The sequence below is a fragment of the Rousettus aegyptiacus genome, unplaced genomic scaffold (genome assembly GCF_014176215.1).
Source record: "Rousettus aegyptiacus isolate mRouAeg1 unplaced genomic scaffold, mRouAeg1.p scaffold_m13_p_1, whole genome shotgun sequence".
NCBI lineage: Eukaryota > Metazoa > Chordata > Mammalia > Chiroptera > Pteropodidae > Rousettus > Rousettus aegyptiacus.
Window position 1 is genome coordinate 34,147,411 of NW_023416284.1, and position 24,950 is coordinate 34,172,360.

Below are 24,950 nucleotides of genomic sequence, written 5' to 3' on the forward strand. Positions count from 1 at the left end.
TGGCAGTTGCTACACTAATTCTTGATATATAAAATCAAGAGGGACACCAGGCATTCCAAGTAAGAAAGACACCTCCATCAGCCTCTGGGCCTCTAAAAGCAGAGATCGAGAGGAAGCAAGGCCCTTACTCCTCTTCCCATGCCCCCCACACGACCATTGCCTACCTTGAGGCCATCTATCTGCGTTATCATTTGTTTTGTTGCACCTTTATCCCTCTATTCATCTTAATCATGGCAAGATGCCAAAGTTTTCCAGGCCATCCTCATCCCTGGACTCTGATTCCCACGCAGCTCTGTACATCATTGCTTCTAATCCTATCTCCTCCTCTCCCCACTGAAAGCTTTCCTCGGGCCTTCTGAAACTCAGGCATCAAAAAAAATCTTTTTCCTCAGCCTCTCTTCTGGATGTTTTCTTCACCTCCTTGCTTAAGTGAAACCTGGCTCCCCTCTGAGGACACGACTTCCCCTAAAGCCTCCAAATTGATAGTTGCTTCCTCTCTCACCACCTTCGAATCACTAGGCCAGGAGGTGGGATACATGTTGCTTCTCACCCCTGCTTCCAGGTCATTCTCCTTCTCTGCTTCAAAAAACAAAACACCTCCAGCTTTGACTCTCATATCACGAAATTATGCTACCCACATATCCCGCTACTGGCCAGTGAACGGCTTCTGATTCACTGTTACCTTCTCCATAATTCCTGGTGATTCAATATCCACACAGATGAACCTTCCTACATCTTGGGCTCTCATTTCCTCGAACTCCTCTCCTCCAGTGGTGTTGATCTCTGACCCTACCTCGGGCACTCACTCTCACAATCGTACCCTGCATCCTGTCATTGCCAATAGTAATTTCAAGCCTCCTACTCTCAGATCTCTATGATCTTCTCATTCCTTCTAAATTCCCAGTCTCAACAGTCTTCAACCCCTTCTATCTTTTTACTGTCCTTTCCCCTTTGTATCCTCACTTCCCTCTCTGCCCAGCTTGAATTCTCTGGTCAATTATGACAGTGGCTTCCCTGCAACACCCCTGGCTCCCTTGGCCCTCTTTTGCTTTGTCACACTCACTCAGCAAAACGACACTTATTACAGTCACCTATCTGCCTATTCTATAACTGTATCCACAGAGCAAAACACAGTTGGAGAAAAACATATAACCATACTTCAGATTCATGAATTCATAAATTTAAATTTATGATTGCTAATTTCAAGTGGAACTTTAATGCTAATCAGCAATCAAATTTCATTTCCCTCGTATTTACTCTCCCACCTTCCTAGACAACATTCTCCTCTCACTTCTTCCCTCATCCTCACTCTTAGCTGGTGACCTTGCTTCCTTCAGAAAATTATATCCAAGAGCACCCCTACCAGCACATGTAGCCCCTAGCCACACCTGTGCCCATGCCCTCTCCCTTTCCCTGGTGAACACAGACACATGCTCTGTGCTCCCAGCAAGGGCCCACCCTCTGCTTATGATCCCATCCCCTCTGACCAACGCAAGGATATTGTCCCAGAAATTCTCCTCTTCTTCCTATAGTATCAGTTTTGTGTTTTCGTTTCTTTGTCGGTTGCTTGGTTTGTTGATCTCTATTGGATTATTCCACCAGCGCACAAACATGCTCCTACTTCTATCATAAAAAACAAACAAACAAACAAACAACCCAAAAACTTCTTCTTTCTTCTCCCTTCACCTTCAGCTACCACCCATTTGCCTCCTTTTCCTAAAAGTAAAAAGCCTTGAAAATGCCATGTACACTTGATGTCTCCAATTTCTCTTCTCCAACTCTTACTAGGCTTTCATCCCCACTATTCCACTAAAACAGCTTGTGTCAGGTTGCCAGTGAACTTCATGCTGCAAAACCCAGTGGTGAATTCTCAGTCTTCATATTCTTGACCTAGCAGTAGCATTTGACACAGTTAATCTCTCCTTCCTGTGTAAAACTCTATTTGGCTGCAAAGACACCACACTTTCCCCTTCCATTCTCCTTTGCTGATTCTTATCTTCCCAACATTTTAGTGCTGAAATGTCACTGGGCTCCATCCTTAAAACTTTTATCTTCTTTCTCTCCCTTGTTGATCTTTTTTGACTTCATAGTTTTAAATGCCACCTGTATACTGATGACTTGCTAATTTATATCTCCAGTCAGGGCTTCTACCTTGAACTGTAGACTCATTTATCCAACAGCCTATTCTATAGTTCTACTTGGTTATCTAACAGGCATCTCAGCATAACTCATCCCCCAATTGTCTCCCCAAATCCTGCTCTCCCTACAGTCTTCCCCATCCCTGTCAGAGGCATCTTCAGCCTTCCAGTAGCTCAGCCCAAACTCTCAGCCTCATTCTTTACTCTTCCCCTTCCTTCTCTCCCCACATCCAATTCATCAGCAAATTCTGCCATCAATATTTTCAACGTATACACAGAAACTGACCACCTTCCTTACCACCACTACCACCACCCTACTTCCAGACGCCATCATTCCCTGCCTGGATAATTACAAATCCTAGCTGAACTCTCCTGCTTCTGCCCTTTGCCTGTTTATCATTTATTCTTGAAATAAGCATAATCCTGTCCCAGAGCAATCCTGTTAAATATTAAAATGTAAGTCACTAAAATGTTCTGGAATCAGTGATGGTTGCACAATTTTGTGAATATTAAAAATCACTTTAAAAGGGGGAATTTTACAATATATGAATAATATCTCAATTTTTAAAATATATTATTAAATCCAACATGGATAGCATCCTGGAACAGTAAAAGGACATTAGCTGAAAAACTAGTAAAATTTGAATAAAGTACCAATTTTAATTCCTTAGTTTTGACAAATGTACCATGGTTATGCAAGGTGTTAATATTAGGGAAACGAGGTGATGGATATATGGGAACTCTGTACCATCACTGCAAAGTTTCAATAAATCTAAAATTATCTAAAAATAAAGTATTAAAAAAAATGTAAGTCAGCTCATTTAATTCCACTGCTCAAAACCCACCCATCTCATTCTGATTAAAACCCTGTCTTTTAAAAATTTTTGAGGAATTGCCATACTGTTTTCCATAGTGGTGGTACCATTTTACATTCCTGCCAACAATGTACAAGGGTTCCAATTTTCCCACATCCTCAAAACACTCTTTTGTTATTTTTTTTATAATTGCCATTCTAACATGTGTGAGGTGATATCTCATGGCTTTGTTTTGCATTTATTTGATGATTAGTGATGCTGAGCATTTTTTTAATAATCTGCAGCTTTTCTTTCCACAGTTTCAGTTACCTGAGGTCAACTATGGTCTCAAAATATTAAAAGGAAAATTCCATAAATAAACAATTCATGTGTTTTAAATTGAATGCCATTCTGAGTAGCGTGATATCTCTCGCTATCCCTCTCTCTCCCACCTGGGAAATGAATCATCTCTTTGTCTGGTGTAGCCACACTGTATATGCTACCTGCCAGTTAGTCACTTGGTAGTGGTCTTGTTTATCAGAGTGGTTATCAGAGAGGAAGCGAGAGATAGAGAGGAGGAGAGAAAAGGACCACATTCACACACCTCTTATTACAGTATATTATTATAATTGTTCTATCTTATTATTAGTTATTCTTGTTAATCTCTTACTATACCTGATTTACAAATTACACTTTATCATAGGTATGTATGGAAAAAACAGTGTATATAGAGTTTGGTACTATCAGGCATCCACTGGGAGTTTTGGAACGTATCCCTTGAGGCCTATACCTGCTGGCCATTTATAGATCTTCTTTGGAGAAATGTCTATTCAAGTCTTTTGATAGAACTACCATATGATCCAGCAATCCCATTTCTGGGTATATAGTCATAAGAATTTAAATCAGAATTTTAAAGAGATATCTGCATTCCTAAGTTCATTGCATCATATTCACAATAGCCAAGATATGGAAATGACCCAAATGTCCATTGATAGATGAATGAATAAAAATATGTGATATATACATACAATGGAATACATTCAGCCTTTAAAATGAAGAAAATTCTGTAATTTGCAAACATACAGATGAGCCCAGAGGATGCTATGGTAAGTTAAACAAGCCAATTGCAAAAAGGTCAATGTTTCTATTTATACGAGATATCTAAAATAGTCAAACTCAGAAGCAAAGAATAAAACAGTGGTTTCCAGGGGCTAGGGGGAAGGGAAAATGTTTGTATCAGTTGTTCATTGGATACTAAGTTTCGGTCATGCAAGATGAATAAGTTCTAGAGATCTGCTGTACAACACAGTGCCCCTAGTTAACAATACTGTACTGTGCACTTAAAAATTTGTTAATAGGTTAAATCTCATGGTAAGTTTTCTACCACCAAAAAGAGGGGAGGAAAGGAGAAGGAGACACAAGGAAACTTGTGGAGGTGATGAATATATATATCTATTATCTTGATTGTGGTAATGGTTTCACGAGTGTTTGCATATGTCCAAATTCATCAAATTGTATACATTAAATATGTACAATTACACTTCAATAAAGTTGTTTTTTTAAAAAATCCAAAGCCTCTACAAAGGCCTCCGGGGCTCTACACAGTCTGGTCCTCCTGCTGACACTCTAGCCTCATCTCTGAGCCGTCTCACCCAGTTGCAGCTGTGCTGGCCGCCTGCTCTCCCTGGGTCATGCCAGGCCTACAGACCCCTGCCTCGGTGCTTCTGCACTTGCTGTTCCTTCTGCCTGGAACACGCTTCCTCCAAATATCCCACACCTCCTTGAGAGTTTTACTCAAAAAACCCCTGCTCAGTGAAGTTTACCTTGAACACCCCCATTAAATTTATAAACACCCCTCACGTCCTAGCCCCTATCCTGCTATTTTTTCTCCAGAGCATTTATCATCATAGAACACATTATATATTTTATTTGTTTATCGCCAGTCTAGGAGAATATGGGATAGGGGATTTTGTCTGTTACTTTCACGGCTGTTTCTGTAGCGCCTAGAAGAATGTTTGGTGCATACAATGCAAATATTGTTGAATGAATGAATAAATAAATAAACACACACATAGAAGTTTACTGTGGTTAGAATGGCTACAGCACATGGTATATGGGACAGAGGCAGGAGCTGCGACTGGGAAAAGTGGAAGGAGTCCAGTCAACTCACAGGAGGAACATTGCGCAAAGCTCACCCCGCCCCCCTTACTGTCCCGCCCCACCCCCTGCCGCACCACCTCAGGTCATGTTGACCCCCTGGCTTGGAATGTCTCCATTATACCCCCCTTCCCCACCCTGCAGTGCCCCTCGCCTCCCTTCCCAGGGGCCTTTCTTACCAACTCTACCCAGTTCTGAACTCTTTTAAACTTCCACTTCATTCACTTGCCATCACACATTTTAGCCTTTTATGGTTCTCATTTGTTTTATCTCCCCAATTAAATTGCATGTACCATCAGGACAGGGGAGAGGGAGAGAGGAAAATATTTACTTTTTTGTAAGTTAATTTCCTTTTCTTCCACACCAATTTGGGTGATGGGAAGAGGTTGGTGGCCCCAAAGAATGGAGACCCCTTGAGTCAGTCAGGATTGCTGGTTAATTCATTTGCAAATTACAAAATCGGCCACCAGCCTGAGCTCACAACTCAGAGAAAGAATTCAGGTGAATGTGCATCGATTCCTAAAAAGGATACAAAGTTTAGCTCAGATCAATCACATCCAGACTCCTTGTTGCCACAAGTCAACACTTGAGAATAACAGTTAATAATAATAAAGGCTACCAATTAGTGATCATTTTACTGTGTACCAAGCACTAGGTTAAGCATTATCGTATCTCATTCTCTCAACGATACTATGTGGTTGTTACTAAAATTATCCTTATTTTAGAAAGAAGAAAGCGAAGCACAAGGAGATAATGAGACTGAACAAGGTGACGATGGCAGAAATAGGTTTGGAGCACAGGTCTGGCTCACTCCAAAGGCGATGGTTCTAACCACAGGCTGCACTGCTTCCTGAACATGTAAATCACTGCCAGGGATGTCAGCACTCTGCTGCTGAATCAAAAATCGGAGGTCAGCCTAGACCACAGAGCTAGATAGATGAATGAGACAGACAGCTCTGCCTCTAAAGATGTTACTATCTGCTAGAGACAATCCTCATTACCATAAAGCCACCTCCTCTAAGGTGCCCTCCCCAATATTTCAAGCTGAGAGGGAGCACTTTTTCTCTGAACTCCCTTAAAATTTTCTGTACCTCTATCCAGACATCATTCATGTTTGTAGCATCATCTATATTTGTGTACATGTTATATCACTCTTACTACACTGAGTGCCCCTGAGTCTTACCAATCCCTACACAGCCTACCACAGCCAGACACATAATAGGTCCTTAAAAGCAATCATGTTTTTGCAAATGTCTTTTTGTTTGCTTATAAAGATTTCCTCCGACATTAACCTAAAATATTCTTATTCATTTTCCAAGACCCAGCTCAAATGTCCCCTTCCTTTGTGAAGCCTAAAATAACTTTCCCAAGCAGAGGTAGCAGCTCCTTTCCCTGTATTCCTACAGCACTTTCTTCATCCCTTTATTATGTCATTTATATTATATTATAGCTGTTTATTTGCCCTCTTATGACAGTGTCTGGCACATAATAGGCACATGACACATGTTTATTGAATTAATGAATCTGCAAATGGCTTGTAGGTTATTTCCTTTTCTTCCACACCAATTTCGGTGGAGGGAAGGGACTGGTGGCCTTAAAGGATGGAGGCTCCTTGAATAATCAGTTAATACATTTGCAAATTACAAAATCAGGCTATGCCTGCAATTCTGATTTGACTTCCCGTAGTCTTTGTTGTGATCTTAGAGATCAGATCAAACCTCCTCTAGCAGCTGGCTCCTGTAAACATTGGAGAGATGCAAGTGTCCACATGTCTCTGCAGCCACACCAGGAAACTTGCTGCTTAGGAAATCAGTTCTGATTATCATAAGAGCTGGTGTTCAGGAACTGTCTCCATATTCATGGAGCCATAGAGACTTGTCAGAGCCCCAGTGTCCCTTTTCAGTCTCCGGCCTCTTCTGTGCTGCCTCTCAGTACCACTGTTGAGAGACTCAGTTTATGTTCAGGTGGCCAGATTTCACCTTCCCAAAGGTGGCGGAAGAAGCATTGGAATATATTAGGAGATTCTGTCGTGTACCCTTAGTAAAGTCCAGATCTCTCTCTCTACCTTGGCCTCTGTGATGAACTCTAAATTCATAGGCTCATTGGCTCCTAACAAGGTGACAAGCATTCTCAGTGGGCAGCCTAAAACACAGACAGTACTGATTTCGGGCAGTTAGCAGAGGGGGCAATAACCAGAGGATCGGGAACTTGAAGCTAGGGGTGATTTATATTAGATATTTTCCATGTTATTAATAGATGCTGTGGTAGTCAGAATAATGGCTTCCCCCAAATATCAACATCTTAATCCCCGGGATTCGTGAATATGTTACCTTGCCTGGCAAAAGGTTTTGAGATGGGAAGATTATCCTGGATTACTCATGCGAGTCTGAGATAATTACAAGGATCTTTATAAGAGAAAAGTGGGAAAGTCAGAGAGAGGTTGGAAGACGTTATACCTCTGGCTTTGAAGACAGAAGAAGGGGCCCCAAGAAGAATGTAGGTGGCCTCTAGAAGCTGGAAAAGGCAACTTAATCAACGGATTCTCTCCGAGCGCCTCCAGAAGAAATTCAGCCCTCCAACACCCTTTTTTTTTTGGCCCATTGAGACCCATTTTGAACTTCTGACCACCAGAATTATACGATAATAAATACATGTTGTTTTAAGCCACTAAGTTTGTGGTGATTTGTAAGAGCAGCAATAGGAAACTAATACAGATGCTCGTTAGTCAGCTGGCCGATCTCATATAATAATCTATTATTATAAATTCTTATAGTCTAGGAAAAAGTCAATCTCTCTTAATGTTCTAGTTTGCTTCCTTAACCAGAACAAGAAAACTATGCTACTCATTTTATTTCACTTTTGGAGTTAGAGGTAAATTCGATCTCACCAGTTCCTAGAGAGTAGAGAATGTGTCATATTCACATGAATTTCTCTATCCCCGATGTCTGGTATAGTAAATATTTGTTAAATGACTGCTCAAGAGCCACAATCCTCCTTAGTCTAAGTTTCTGATATAATTATCTTCCCCACATTCCCAAGCTTCATTACATTTAACTGTATGCTTATAATACTAGCCCTAAAATATAGATGTTTGACATTCCCAGATTAAATATTTGCTAGTTTTAATATTTTTAAGTGACTCCGAAGCCATGTGATAACCTAAAAGTTCATCAGGGCTGCTGTGTGGGAATAAGGTTCTTGGCTAGTAAGTGAACCTAACTGACTGTCTCCATCTAACCTGGTCTTGTTATTCTCAGCTCCTGGGTACATAGGGAATCACTTTTATCACTGTGGAATTCAAAATTCCCAAGAAATCTCTTGGGATGACGCCTATTTTCCCAGGTGTCATCATTTTGTGCAATCTCCCTTTGGAGTTAATGCTTCTTCTGTCTATCTTTTTAATTATAAAAAGAGCTGTTGGCAGAGGGATACATCCTTTCCCCTTCCATTAGGAAGACTGTCCATGGAGACTTCTACTATACATGTAGGTGGGATGCTTTCAGCCTGAAGAATTAGTAAGTCTGGGTGACATAGACTTTGACTCTGGGTGCATGTTGGATGGGCTAATTGCAGTTAGCAACCCATGCTGGCCTGTGATTGGGTTTGAATGTCTATCTGACTCCAAAATAAAGTATTAGCAAGATCCACTGCCCTGAAGACTTGGGCCATGTGCTTCATCTTAGCTTTTATTAGTAATAAGGCTGTCACATTACTCTCCATCTCTCTGACTCCTGCATTTATCTCTCAATTGATTCCAAACTTAGGTGGGGAAGAAAAGGAATATCATTTCTTGATCTCCATAGAAGCTTAATAAAAATTACTATATGTTGAGTGTTTACTCTGTGCCAGGCACTATGTTGATGCTTTATACACATTATTTTTAAAAAATCATCACCAACATAGCAAAACAAATAGAATAATGGAGATACACATAAGCACCATAGTGACTGATGGCTTCAGAGCAAGGAGCTGAAGAGAAAGAAAAAAAAGAAGGAGAACAATAACTCCAGGACGGGCCCGGGAGTAAAGACAGTGGTTTATAAATCCTTCACAAAAGACAGAGTTCTTGAACCCTCAATAAAATAATTCTGGACAGACCAGCCAGTCCATTTCCCAGTCTTTATACTAGTAACCGGACACATGGGACACTATTGTCTTTAAAGTCTTCTTGGCCTTTTGAGCCATGCTTCTCTTGCTCATGCCTGCTTTCATGTCTGGAAGTGTACTTTCCCTTCTAATAAAACTTTTTTCCTACTGTAAAAAAAAACAAAACAAAATAAAATAAAATAAATAAAATCTTCTCGACACACAGGTCACCAAAAAAGCCTCACTTGTGGGAGTGAGAAGATTCAGTCTTTCCACGATGGAGATTCCTGCTACCACATCCCCTGACAGGGACCAGGCCTGGGGTGAGCCGATGTGATGAAGGTCATCAGCTAAGCCAGCCTTTTACATTGTGAGTAGTGTTGAGCCTGAACTCCAGCTGCAAGCCCAGGGATGACACCTAAGTCACAGCGATCCCTGAGCTCTGAGTCCCAGTGCCTGGGTTAGAAACAAGTCTATTTTCCTGCAGGGCCCTTACCACACATGAAATCAGACATTTTTTATTCACATATTTAGTGTCTATCTCCCCAACTAAGAGGGTCCACTCCATGACAGCAGGAAGGGAGTTTCCCCACAGCTAGCTCGATGTCTGGCCTGGAGTGAGCACCAGATAAATATCTCTAGAATGAACAAAAGAATGAAGTTTACTGTTTGGCTCCACACAAGTAACTTGACATCTCTGAGCTCAACCACACATTAAGGAGATAACTACCTCCCTGGATCAGGGGAAAGGTATGAAAGACGTGAAGAATGATTTAAAGCACATACAAGATGAATTCCCATAGCTAACAATATCTGTAGTCATGATCTACTGAAGGCTTCATAGCTTTCCTTGGGCTTTCTTTTCCACTTCCTAACTTGATATTCACAACAACCCATGAGGTAAGAAGAGCAAGAATTATTTTCTCCATTTGATAGAACTATGGAGGGGAAGGGTCAGTCCAGATCACACAATGGCCACAGGGCAGAGCCAAGACTGAACCCAGGTCTCCAAAGCCCTCCAGCTCAGTCCTCCCACAGATCCTGGGATTCTTCCCTTGACCAGCACAAACTCAATAGTCCCTGCAATGGGCCCTACGTGGAGGTAGTGAAAGGCCCACTAAAGCTCATCTCTTCCCACAGGTCTCCAGGGGTTGCTTGGCAACCAGCGCCAAGCAGTAAGTGGCCTCTAGTCAGGTCTGTTGTCGTGGAGCTTTCAGGTCTCCCTCCCTTCACATCTGTGCATCTCTCACTCTCTATTAATGAGACCTCTTTCCCAGCTCCACCTCTCCAGGAGGATCCTCTTCTCTGATCCACAATAATTAACCTCCCAGGAAACAGAAAGGACTCTCAGGAACCTATGTGGCAAGGGACTCCAGGGAACAAGGCACTACCAATGCACTCATCATCTAACATTCCTCAGAAGTGACAGAAACTCCTTTTGTGAATGGTCCTGCTCAGCGATGCTCACTCATATCTTCCTCCTCTTCCCTCTCCACCTCCCATCCTGACAATGGTCTTCTGAAATTCCCTGGGAGAGATCAAATGAGCTCAAGAAATGTAACTGAACACTTCATACTGTGCTAGTGAGTCCCTGGATGCTGTTCCGGCACTCCTGCAACCACAGGCGGGAAGCCTTGGGAGGCCCAGTCATCATTTGCATGTGAATCACAAGCAGAGAAAGGAAGGAACCTAACTTATTGTATTCCTAATATGTGCCAGGCATAAGACTATGTATCACATGTAGCCATGCCCCTCAACTAACCTGTGAGACTTTTATAGTTGAAGATATTATCTATTCATAGAAATGAAGTGATTTACCAAAGCTCATATAGCTTTAAAAAAAAAATCACAGAACTTTTATGAAAGTAAATATATATGAGTAGATAAGTGTTCCTCCCTCTCCCTGTACAATTACTTGATCATCAAATTTTGTAGATTCTAGTCCTAAATCTATCTCAAATTTCTCTCTTCATTTCCATCCGTAAAGTCATTTTGTCATTGTCAGTGTTACGTACTGAATATTTGTGTCCCCAAATTCATGTGTGGCTATATTTGGTGATGGGGCCTCTAAGGAAGTCTTTAAGGTTAATTGAGGTCATAAGGGTTGGGGCTCTTATCTGATAGGATTAGTATACTTTTAAGAAGAGACACCAGAGAACTCGCCCACTCTCTCCATGTGTACGCACCAAGGAAAGGCCATGTGAGTGCACAGCAAGAAGGCAGCAGTCTGCAACCCAAGAGGAGTGCTCTTGCCAGACATCAACCCTGCTGCCGCCTTGATCTTGGACTTAAGTCTTCAGAGCTGTGAGAAAATAAATTTCTGTTTTGTTTAAGCCATCTAGTCTGCGGTATTTTGTTATGGTAGCTCAAGCAGACTAATACACTAGGCTTGGGCCCTTATAACTTACCCAAACCACTGGTTTCTTTGCCTTACTTCCATCTACTTGCTAAACTGAAACCAGAGATTTTTCTAAAATGCAAATCTGATCTGTTAAAACCTTTCAATGGCTCCCCAATATCTATGGTAGTGCTCTCCAAATTTATACTCATGTTAAGTAAGAATGTAGGCATATATTTATATATGTCCTTAGGTTATACATACATATATATCTACTTTTGTATATAAAGATGTTAAAATACATAAAAATGACAAACAATATTTAAATGTTTACATTTTAGTGTCTTTATAAACAATACAGAAAACTTTTTTTGGTACAGAAAAGCACATACACACACACACACATACACACACACACACAAAACCCTTTGGTATTTTTTTTTTTAGCGAAAGCAATGTGATTGACTATGTCAGATCTACTTAGATTGTCATTGGTTTTACCTCAAAACATGGCTGACAATGAACTTGTGCTAGGAGTCAGAGAACCATCAGTTCAGCCATTTTCTGTTCTCATTTGTGCTCACTATAATTAGTATAGTCTTCAATCAGAGGCTTCTTTGCAGGACTCTTTTAACGTCTTATATCCATTGTGAGGGTTCAGTTAGTTAAAATTAGGTAGTATAATCAATAAATCCACTTAACTAGGTACAGAAAAACTGCAACAGCTCACAATGGGCTGAAAATGAATAAAAGAGTGAAGAAGACACCACTACCAACCCCTTAGAAGGGTAAAATGTCTCCTCTGACCTGAAGATTTTTTAAATGTAGTCTATATGACCAACTGATGTGGAGATCAGATGAAGACATCTGTGTCAATCCACACAGTAAATATTAGTAAACATTTATTTTATCTTCATAGATAAAAAATAAACTCAATAGTTTCTTCAGCTCCCAAGAAAATCATCAGCCATGTACCCTCTGGCGCACGGCAAGAACCTTCTGTATTGTTGTGCAAGGTCTCCCTGACCCCCAAGCTTCTCCCTGATAGCCTCTTCAGAAAATTTCTCTCTCAGCAACCCCTCCCTGTTCTTTCACAGCCTTGTTCAAGGTATTGCTCACCACGCCTCCAAATACCCTGTGTTCTCACCCCTTTTGTGCATTGGCTACATAATAGGTACTTAATAAATGATTATTGGTTCTTACCATGAGGTAGTTAAACTAGATCAGTGGTTCTTTCATTTTAGCCTGCCTCCAAACCACCTGGAAGACTTGTTATAACACAGATTGCTGGGCCACACCCCAGAGTTTCAGGTGCAGTGGGTCTGGGGAGGGTCCTGAGAGTGTGCATTTCTAACAAATTCCCAATTGATGACAATGCTGTTGATCTGGAGACCAAGCTTCTAGAACCAGTGAACTAAATGTACAGCTTCTCGCATTTCTAATGATTTATGATTCCTCAATGCTTTTAATAGAGATTCAATGTGCAAAATAAACTTTTATTTCTATATGTTACTACTTAGCATTATCATACATGAAAATATGGGCTCTATAAGGCCTAATGTGCTTCTCTACAGTGTAGAGAAAAGAGAACATAATTTAGAATCAGAACATCTGAGCTGGAATCCCACTTTATACCTGTGTGGTCAAACGAGGGCAAGTTAATTACTCTCTGAGTTTGAATATTTTCTCCCGTAGAATAGGAGTATATTAAAATAATATCTACCTCATGGAGTTACTTGTGAGACAATATTAATATATGGAAATAACTTGTAAAAAGAAAAATTCTGTATATAGACTATACCAATAAGATATATGTATGATGTATTAATGTACATTTAACAAGATGAATGCACAGATAATAATACATGTTTCAAATACTTTAAATTGTAAATTTTCGAAATTTCCAATCTTGGTGCTAATTCATTATTAAAAATTATATGATCTACATGTTGCTGTATCATCTCAAATATATATATGGTTTATTAATACCACTGGTAAATACCAATAATAGCTGTGGCCAGCTTCCAAGATGGTCCCCAATGATTCTTACCTCCCAGGATTCATCCTCTTGTGTAGTTTCCTTTTACATTGAATCAGTGACCAACAAAATATTCTAAGGCGAAGTAATAAGAGACATTGCCACTTCCTCTTTGATTTCTTGGATCTCTCCCCCTGGGGGAAGCCAGCTGCCATGCCATGATGACACATAAGTAGCTCCGTGGCAAGAACCACATGGGAAGGTCTCCTGCCAACAGCCAGTACCAGACATGTGACAGCTAGTAACAGCCACTACAGAGCCACCTTGGAAAGGGATCCTCCAGCCCCACTCAAGCCTTCAGATGACTGCAGCTCAAGCTGACTTCTGGCTGCAACCTCATAAGTGGCTAGAAGGCAGAAACTAAGTCACTCTCAAATGTTTGACCTATAGAAACTGATCAATTTTTATATAGATTATCCGAATGAATTATTGCTATTGTTTTAAGCCATCAAGTTTTGAAGTGATTTGTTATGCAGTGATAGATTATGGACACAGTAGTTAACAATTATCGTGTGTTCACTATGTTCCAAGAACTATGCTAAGCACCCCATGGCCCTATAAATGTAGATGCTGTTATAATCTCCAAAGAGAACAGGGTTACCTAGAAATGTTAAGTAATATAGTCAAGGTTCCATGTCTACCAAGTGACAGAACTGGAATTTGAATCCAGGTCTCCAACTACAAAACCCAGATTCTCAGTCACTCATTCATACAGGCCAGGATAAAACTTCTTAAGCAGCAGAACTACCTGAGCCCCCAAAGGAGAGTAAACCTGTATAAAACCAGCAAGGGGGCAGACCAGGAGCCAGACCAGCAACAGCATTGGTGCCTAATGCCATAAGACCCAGAAGTTTCACACTAGCTCCACCTCCCAGGCTTTGTACCAGTGCACTAGTCACCTCTCAGGACATTCCTGCCCAAGATTCCCAGGACTCACCCAAATCTGCAGCTTCACTCGCTTCTCATGGCGGTAGACTGTCTTCACCTTGAAGTCAATGCCCACCGTGCTGACAAAGGCTGAGGTGAAGGTGTCATCGGCATAGCGGAAGAGGAAGGAGGTTTTGCCAACACTGCTGTTGCCAATGATGAGCAGTTTGAACATGTAGTCAAAAGTCTGGTCAGAAGCATCTTTGACTCCAGCTTTGCCATCGGTCACGGAAGCCATCTGCAAGAGAGACCTGTGGTCATTCAGAAACACACTTCCAGCGTCACCCTGAGCCACCAATGTTTTTTAATGGTTACTTTGCTAGAGTCACATACTCATTTCCTACCCCAGCATCAATGAGGAAACGCTGCACCTGTCCCAATGTTGTATCAGGACTGGGGTGGGATGCAGCTCCTCCCATTTATTCCTTCAGCAAATATTTACTGAGCACCTTGGTCTGGGCCAAACCCTGTGCTGGGCCTGGGGAATACAAATATGAATTAGATATGGTGTCTGACTTCTGAGTGGCCACAGATTAGAATATATAAGCAGGAAATAAGTGATAAGAGAGAAGCTTTAGCTGAAGAAGCCCACAAGAAACATCTAATCCAACTTGGAGGCATGGTGGTCAAGGAGTCTTCTGTATGAGGCAGCTCCTGAGCTGAGTTTTGGGTGCGGGGGAGCCAAAACAACAAACACATGAACATTCTAGTAAATTCCCAGGACAGGGCTATCATTCCCGTTTCGAGAATTTTTATGACTCCCCACAGCTCTGAAGATCAAGCCCAAACTGTTCAATTTGACAGAGAACCAACTAATCAAAGAATAAACTTTCTAAACTTTATCTTCCCCTAAGCCTTCTCCCTACCAACCTGTGTTACTGTTATATCAAATCACGCTTTATTCCAAATATGCCACGTTATTTCTTGCTTTTGTCCCTTTAGACATGTATTCTTTCTTTCTGCCTACAATGCTTATCTCCTTCTAATAAGCTCCTGTTCATCCTTGTAGATCTAAATGAAGTCCTGCCCCTGTGCTCCCAGAGCACACTACAGCACTTGCATCATTTCAGAACCATTTACTAGTCCGGCTCCTCCTTTAGGCCAAACATCTGGGACTTAAGGTACTTCAATTCTGCACCTCTGGCTTCTAGCACAAGTCCTAGTACATAATCAGCACTCAGTAAATGTGTGCTGAATTAATATGAGTCACATCATTACTCTGGGGCCCAATCTCATTATCTGGAAAATGGGGAGAACAATTTCAGTTCTGCTTTTCTCACAGGGCTATTACAGGACTCGAATGAGATAACAATGAGTAAGACCTTAATAAACTGGTAAATCCCACACAGTTGTGAACATAATTCATTATTATTCCAAATCCTTCAAAACTTAGATCCTCTGTTTATTTGTTCATTCACTCACTCATTCATTCATTCATTCATTCATTCACTCTGCAAATATTTATTACATGCCAGGCCTTCCCTGAGACCCTAGTTCTCTCGGATTGGCCACCATACTCTCCTTTTTGAAACACTTTGGGTCTGAACTCCATAATCCAGCACTTGGTCCCATAGTCTTATTTGAATCTTTAATTGCTTCCTACCAGCCACAGATACACTCTCCACCTGTGACCTCTTCCTGTGCCCAGCATCAAGTGCTCAGGCTGGCTGGGTGAGTGGTCACAGGAGGGTGGGAGGACAACCCTAACATAAGATAATGTCCAGGTGTCACTGCCTTTAAGAATTCCTACTTTTTTCCCCAAAAGAAAAGAGAGTGAGACTGGTAGATTTAACTCTATGGGCCTTTCTAGTAAACTGTAAGGACAAGAAACTGACAAATGTAGACTGTTTAAAACTCTCTTGAAGAAAGGTCAGACCAATATGTGGGATTATTAGCAGCCCTTTAATAATATCTCCTTAAATATGCCACCACTAGCCTCTGGTGGCTTCTGTTCTTCCTCCTTTTTTCTCCCAGCTCTCAAGCCTTTATCTGAGACTCTGGGCCACATCACTGTATCAGTCTGCCCCATGACAATGCTCACTAGGTGGATGTGGAACATACCCTGGACCGTTGGAGACTGAGGCATAACATTTACATGGAAGAAGAAAGTGAGATGGGAGAGGAGGGAGTTTAAACTCTCTCATAGTCCTAACTTTTCAGTTTTCATGGTACAAGAGGCAGAGCCTGTTTTGAGAATTGGCAATTCAATGGAATTACGCTTTTTTCTACCTAAAACAAGGGAAGCAATCATAATGATTTCACGTTATCCTCTGCTCTGCTACCAGACATCTTTGTTTACAAGAGAAAATTTCTACTTTGAAAGTATATATTTCTAATTTGAAAATTACAAAAGTAAAACACAAGAGTATAAAAAAGAAAAATTAGTTACCAGACATCCTATCTACTCGGCAACTGCCATTATTAACATTATAAGTGTAATTCCTCCCTTATTTTTGGGAGGCAACAAAATGCCATCTATTTTTAAACTGTAACAAATTATTATTTATTAACTTAAAAGGTAAGACACACATTGAAAAAAAGTTTAAAAAACTTTTACTACCTGTTAGTATTACTTTATCACCATCTGTAGTTTGCATTATTTTCTTAGTTTTTAGCATAAAAAAAAAAAATAATGTGGAACCTTAAGGTTTACAGTGAAAAGTAAGTCTTGCTTCTACCTCTGATTCCAAGTCCCTGGTTCTGCTCCCCAGAGGCAAACATGTTACCAATCTACATAGCTTTCAGAGATAGTCTTTACATCTATCAGCACAGAGGTCTGTTTGTACTTTTAATCTACATATAAATGATAACATACTATACACGCTAGTCTATATCTTCTATGCATATTTCAATTGTTAAGATCATACTTCCATTGTATCCTGCTCCTTTTCACTTAACATTATATCATAAATATTTTACTGAGACTTTTAAAACTCTTCATAAGTATCATTTCAATTGACTACACTATATTCCATCCTATAGACATGTCATATGACTAATTCTTTAGTGTTATACATTTATTTTTCCATTCATAATTATTATAAATTTAACCATAGTGGCTATTTCTTTACATAAATATTTGTTCACATTCTTATTTATTTTCTTAGGAGAGATCCTAGCAATGGAACTGGTGGTCGAAGAGTAACTTTACTGAAACACAGACTAATCCTTATCTCAGTTTCGTGCCCTTTATCTTTTTTTTTTTATCCTCTAAATAAATGTAGGAGATAAAATTGGAAGGACAGAATTTATTATTTCCATTTTATCAAGAAGGAAACTGAGAGCCAGAAATTAAGAGGATTTGGCCAAGCCTCATGGCTAACAATTGAGACTAGATTTAGTACCGTGCAGTGCAGTGTTATGGAAAGTTCAAAACCCCTGCTCTATTCCTCAGCTGAATCCTTGGGCAAGTCATATTGCCTCTTCTAGCTGTAGCATTTTTACTGTAAAATAGAGAAAATATCACCTACTTCACAGAGCTGTGGCACAAACAAAATGAGCAGTTACCATATGTAAATAATCTGTTATGGTTTCCTGGCACATGGGTGGTACTCAATAAATATTATTTCACTGGCCCTTTTAATTTACTTCTGCAGTCAAATATTGATCAACTGTCCTCTCCCTGATCTGGGCTCCATTATTTGAGCTAGTTTTATTATTAACTGTCTGCCTTTCCTTCTTGAATAAGCTGAGTTGTATCCATTCTTATACCCTGTCAACGCTGGACCTATAGTAAATCCTTAGGGCGTGTTACTCCTTTCAATAAACATTAATGAACATTTGCCACGTGCTAGACTATGGATGTAAATGTCATTTTATTGCTTCATTTTTCTGATGCAGCTGTTTATATTCTTAGATTTCTGGAATTAGAAGGGATTTTTGAGTGGCAGCTTTAACATAACAAAAAGACTGGCTCCTAGTCCCAGTTTTCTTAGTTACTCAACGTATGAACTTGGGCAAGTCACTTAAACTCTGAGCCTCAGTGTCCTCACCTGTGATATGATAATATTGCCTACCTCGCAAGGCTGCTGGGAATTTTAAATAAGAGAATGTATGTAAGTGTGCTTCATATGTACACTGTATGGAGAAAAATACATGTGGCCTTTGTGTAGACTCTGTGGGAAAAGTGCCTGCCCTTATTAGCTATGTCTGCCACAGGAGTGAGAGTGGGAAGTGAAGCAAGAGTAGAAAATAGTTTCCATTCCTGGCCTGTTCTACTCCCCTTCATTTTACAGGTCAAAAATTGAGTCTCCACAAAGAGAAGTGATTTGTCCAAAGTCACAGAGCAAGTTGGTTGGAGCATCATGAACAGAATTTCCGTTATCTAATGACTCCCAGATTAGACTGAGCTTCAGGAAAATAAAAACTGCAACAATTTTAGAGTTAGTAAAGAAGGATCTCCAGTGCCCTGAGCATCTCTTTCCTAGCACTTTCTGTACCGTACTGTCAACATCCGTTTATGTGCACACAGCATAGCTTTCCCAGTAGGTGGTGTGAGAACAGGGAGAAGCAGAGGGCAGAGAGGTTCAGTTGAAAGGTACCTTCACATTATAAACCCTTTAGGGCAGCGGTCCCCAACCTTTTTGGCACCAGGGACTGGTGCTCCTATGAGAATCTAATGTCTGGCAATCTGAGGTGGAGCTGAGGCAGTGATGCTAGTGCCGGGGAGCAGCTGAAAATACAGATGAAGCTTCACTTGCTTGCCTGCTGCTCACCTCCTGCTGTGTGGCCTGGTTCCTAACAGGCCATGGACTGGTAGCAGTCTGTGGCCCAGGGATTGGGGATCCCTGCCTTAGGAGATCTTCTCAAGAGACGGGCAGGGGCCACACAGCCATTTGGAAGAAAGGTAAAAAGTATCCCATAGGCAGCTGCCCAAGGTAGATCTAAACAGACAGGTCACTGCACAGTGGTGCAGGCAGAAGCACACGCGTAAGATAAGTATCGATCAGCTCTTCCCTCTCTTTTGTGACAGTCACACAAATGACAGAGCTGGGTAGCTCATTGTTTCCTTGAGGAGCAATACAGATGAAAGCCCAGAGACCACCAGAGAAGTCATGTCTGGTCCCAGGTCGGAGGAAAGAAGGAAATGGCTGTTCAGGGTTGGTGTGAAAAACAAATAACACTTTCAGTATGATAGGCAGCAGAAATAAGCACCTAAGGAAGAAGCCAACTTCACCTAGGAAAAACTGAGGAGAGGAGGATGAGAGCCCTAAAATCCAGCAAGAAGCGATCAACTCAATGCATGCAGTGAAGAAGTGGATGGACAGACCTCTCTTTTGATGGAAAAAAACACAAGACTGAGTCAGAGAGACCTGGGTCGAGCCTTGGCTCATTCCACAGTTGTGTAACATTAGGCAGATCATACCTGGGGCCTCAGTTTCCTCATCTATAAAACGAGTTAATCAAATGATGGACAAACTGTTGTAAGAATTAAAACCAGTATAGAATATAAAGCAGTATAGAGCAGAGAGTGCTTTATAAACCCTTTAAAATTGTTTTTTCCTCTGTGCTTCATGTTTTCTTCTACCAGATCATCCTGACTAGTGAAAATAGCTTGGGCTTCCAAATCAAACAAATTAGATTCAGTTTCCGGGTCTACCATTTATTAATTGTGAGACCTTGGCAAAGGTTCCTCATTTGTAAAACAAGCATTATTGGGAAGATTATAGTCTATGTTGGTAAAGCATCTAGGCAGTATGTGGCATGCAGTAGGTGCTCAGTAAATTTAATTCCATCTTCCTACTGGTAACACTTATCAGTGAGGATAAGGCAACAGTTGGGCATATGGGGACCTCACCCTACTATAAGCATCCTCCTCCCTAAAGCCATAGTCTACTAACTTTTCTAATTCAACCTTTCTTCAGACCATTCACCCCTGCCAACCCATCACTACCAGCCCAGCACGCCTCCTCACTATTTCCCAAGGTCTCTTTAAGTCACAGAAACAGTTTCATAATAGCTACTATTTATTGATCATCTACTAAATGCCAGGCACTCTACCAGGTGTTCTCAGTGCATTCAATTATGCATACAATAGATGCTTGATAAATATTCACTTTCTTCTTTCACTAGACTGGAAAGAGAGAGCCATGGGTGTAACCATGGTCAGAATGTAGGCACACCTGCATAATAATGCCAATGGCCTTTCTCTTTTGTACAGTGCTTTATAGTTTACAAAAGTTCTTTTCAACCACAATATCATTTTTGACCCTCGCAACAGTTCTTGGGGGTTGATGGGGAAATTGAGGCAGGAGTACAACCACAGAGCAATTATTCATTCAATCAACACTCAACCTAGTATGTACCAGGCCCTGTGCTGTACTCTAGAGGGATAAAGAGGGACTATAAAGAGTTCAAACCTAAAGGGGAAACCTTTAAAAATGTCATTATAGGCATCTACTGATGATGCCTCCCTTCATATCATAATCCTTAAGAAAGAAATCCTTCATTTATTTCTTAGATTGGAGATCATTTTAGATTTTTGCCTTCTCCCATACTGTTTCTTCTGATGTTCTGAAGGAAACATACTTTCTCCAGTACTAGCTAAATCCTTCAAGACTAGAAAGTCTTCCCTGAGCCATCATCCTCCAGCAAAATGTCACTCCTTTGGCTAACACAGTATCAGGGCTTCTTCCCATTACCATAGACAGAGCTTGTCAGGAACTTCCATTGTTTTCCACCCTTTATAGGCACCGAACAGGTGGGCATCCACCTGTGCACACATACATCTAACTCCTTTTACTATCCCCCACCCCTTTCCATTTGGATTCTGAGAAGGGGATGGAGGCCCGCCCTGTCTTTCTCCCGCCCCACCGCACATCTCTATTAGCTCCCAGAGGCTGCTGCTCTGCCCTCCCTAAAGTCTCTTCCCACTTGGACTCCAGAACAGAGTCAGCCTGTGAATGAATTTTTCTGTCCAAGATTCTCTGTCTATGATCCCAGGTGGCAGTGTAATAGGGTGCGGTGCTTGTGAGCCTTCCTCAGGCTTCTGAGGAGCTAAGATACAGAGAGTGCCTGGGGGCCCAAGGGCTCCACTCTGGGCCCCCATCACCTTGCCACTCTCATACCACAACTCCCATCTGGCCTCCTCCCCAGTCCGACCCAGTCCACCTACCACCCTAAACTTTCCAAGTTCCCCGACAGTCCCTCCACTCTCAGCCACCAGATCCCTACTCTACTCCAGTGCTTCTCTACTCCATCCCCCACCTCTAGCCAGAATCCAGGCACCCATTCCACTGCCCATATCCAAGGCCACTACCGTCTCCCTCAAGCAGCTCCCAGCTCCTTCCTCTGCAGTCAGGGTAGACCCACCCAGGGTCCCACTTCCCATTCTTCCAACTTCCCACCCCCAAGCTCCACCCCTCGCCTTCTACTCAGGTAACCTGTCTTGCCTGTACCCAGGTGGGCCGTTGCTCTGCATCCTTTCCGCTCCCAGCTCTACATGCTCATTAGCCTTGGCCCCGACCAGCAAACCCCCTCCTGCCCAGCGCCCCTTCCCCTCATCACTCACTCCTCTCCAGCTCAAAATGACTCCCGCCAGTCAGTCCCCTCCCCTTCGCTCTTCACCTCCACGCCTTCCCCTCAACCCTCTGGCTTTAGCACCCCCTTCACCGTCCCTCGGCTGCCTGGTACCCTCTGCCCGCACTGCCCCTCTCAGCTCCCTCATTACATCTCCCCGCCCCCAACGACCCCTGTTTCCCCCGCATTGCGCTCCACTCGCTGCTCATCTTTTCCCCAAGCCCCGGCGCCTTCTTTCTTGCTTCCACACTCCCACTGCCCCGTGCCCAAGAAGCGGCCTTCACAGTCTGGGTAGACCCCCCTCAGCTCCCTCTCCCCAGGCTACGCGCCCCTTCACTGCTGCGGTGCCGCCTCCTTAACGGCCTCCCCCGACCCTTTCTCCTCGGCATCCCCTCCGCTGCCCTGCGCTCCTCCTCAGCCCTACTCACCGTCCCCAGCGCCCCACGCCGAGGAGCTGTCCCTGATCCCCGCCTGGCGGGGCGCCGGCGCCGCGCCCCTTACCTGGGACTCCGGGTGCAGGAGAGCGGCTCGCTCCGGGACAGCGCAATGGAACGGCGGGACCAAGCAACTGGCGGCACAAGGCGCAGCACGGTTTGCAGGGCAGGGCGGTGAGGTTTCCCGCGGGTCTGGTGTAGACCTCACCACAGCGACTTAGGGCTGAGGTTCCAAAGGCAGCTCAGCTTCGCTACGGGCTGTGTCCAGGCCCCACCCGCTCCCCGCCCAGGGGCGGAGTCTGTGTTCGCCCCGCCTCTGGTACCCCCACAGCTGGCAGGTGCAGGAAATCCAAGGTATTTTGGGGACCCTGAGCTACCTAATATCTGGGTGGCTACCGTGATTTATATTAATTATCACGCCTAGAGTGATCAGAGAGCTTTGATAACAATGTAGATGATGATGGGTACCAGTATTTTGTCATTTCCAGAGCGCTTTCCTGTCCGTTATATGGCTTCATCCTCAAAAGCCCACGGGTAGATGCAGAATCTGGGCAGTTGGCTACAAGAGGCAATGAGGCCAGGAATCTGGGCATTGTCCTCTAACTCAGGCCCTCCTTCACGTCCTACATCCCACCAGTCAGGTAATAACACCTCCTTAAAATATCCTATTTCTTCCCTTCCTCTCCATCTCCACTACTCTCACCCTGGTTCAGGTCTCATCACTTCTTGCCTGGACTAACACAACAGTCCCTTTAAGAGTCTCCTGCCTCCACTCTCCACTCTATCCTCTACTCCAGCAGCCTGAATGACCGTTTTAAATGTCACCATGTTACCATCGACCTTGTTAAACAAAAAAACAAAAACAAAAACAAAAGAAAGACTTTCAATGGCTCCCCATTAGCAGCAGCTGCCTGGAGTAAGAAGATGTTCTTGCCTGGTCAAAGAAGTCCCAGCTCTGTCAGCAAAGGCAGGTATAGGAGGTAGTTTGCACTGCCTCCTCCCATCCTGACCTGGATTTCGAGTCTTCCTGAGGTCACAGGAGCCAGCTACCAGCTCTGGTTTAGAATCATGGTCCTTTTCCACACTCTTCTCCCACCCCAAATCTTAGAGTTCCACATCAGAAACAAAAACCATCCCCCCTTCCCAAGTTCTATTATGACCCTAACTACATATTGTCTCTCTGACTTCAGGAACCACCTAATTGACAGCCCCTCTGGTTATCTGACTTCTGTATCAGATTCATCCTTATACTGTTCTGAGTTTCCCCACATCCTCCTTTTCATTCACCTTCCCACAGTTCATCTCCTGGCAGCCCTTTTCTCTGTACCCTGTGGAATCCCATTCCTTTGTCAACGAACTCTCCTACACGTTCTGGTCTCTTCAGAGAGTACTTAGATTACTTCTTTCCCTTTGCTGAAACTTGGTCCTCCTGTAATTCTCTTCTTGTACCCTCCTGCAAGAGGGCTTCTCACCTTCCCACTCTCCACACACCATAAAACCAGAAGGTGGGGTGAGTTCTGCCACTTCTACTTTTGTACAAAAATTTATTCTCCTTTTCTCTCCAGCCACACCACCTTCTATTCCTCCTCATCAAGGATATCACTGACCCCGCAATTGCTCCTTATGCATTGACAGTTTCAGCCCCTGGCTCATGGTCATCCTCATTAGCCCCTGTCCTGCCATCCTCCTGGTGACTTCAGTAGCCATGGGGTTTCCCGATCCCTCAGTCCATGTCTCCTCTTCACATCAACCATGGTCACACTCTGAACTTCTTAACCACTAGTGCCCCTGTGATCTTAAAATCAAATACCCTATAACATAGGTCCCTCACTCCCTTTCTATCACAAGACCCTAGTTTCCTCATTGCAAAATGGATGTGATGATAATGATTTTTCATTCTTCACAGGAGTAATGAGATAACATACAAAACCATCTTTTAAAGTTGCAAAACAATATGAGAACAGATGGTATTGCAGTTATGTAGCCTCAGGTCTTCTGATTACTTTCTCTTTCTCCTCCCCATGAAAGGCTATGTAATAAAGTGGAAAAAGCACAGACTTGGGGCCAGACATATTTGGTTTTCAATATATTTCCACCACTTGCTTGCTGTGTGATCTTATATAAATTACTTCATTTTTTCTGACACATGCACCTCATTCTCATTTGAATAAACAGCAATAATGAAAGCTACCTCCCAGGCTCATTGTGAAGATCAAATAAGAAAAAGAGATAGTGACTAAGAAGCACTTGATAGAGTGTCAGGCACATAGTAAGCACTCAGTAAATAAGAAATACTGTGGTTATTATATCAGAAAAAAATGCTACTTCTAGTTACAACTGCCTTCTAAGAAAGATAGATCCTAATGCACAAAAGATCCTTCATTCTACTCGGGGCCTTGAGGAGTGTGGATATGTAAGTATGTGAGGAGAAGGGGGAACACTAAATTGCTCTGTGTAAAAATGGGAGGACAATTTTGAAATCACTTGGCAAAATGGGAGGGAGAGGTAATAAAGAGAAGA

General features: G+C 42.4%; 1 protein-coding gene across 7 annotated transcripts in view; it reads right to left on the reverse strand.

The window, feature by feature from the left end:
- RAB3B (RAB3B, member RAS oncogene family) overlaps window positions 1-24,950 on the reverse strand; it is a 73,786-nt gene that overhangs the window by 41,451 nt on the left and 7,385 nt on the right. For 2 of the 7 annotated variants that reach the window (XM_016120322.2, XM_016120325.2), the window contains exon 2: window positions 14,489-14,716. In XM_016120322.2, the coding sequence (XP_015975808.1) occupies window positions 14,489-14,716 (228 nt within the window). Of the gene's footprint in view, window positions 1-14,488; window positions 14,730-14,811; window positions 19,114-22,497; window positions 22,685-24,950 lie in introns of those variants that run through there. The other 5 variants (XM_016120319.2, XM_016120323.2, XM_016120324.2 and 2 more) reach the window with 5 other exon arrangements.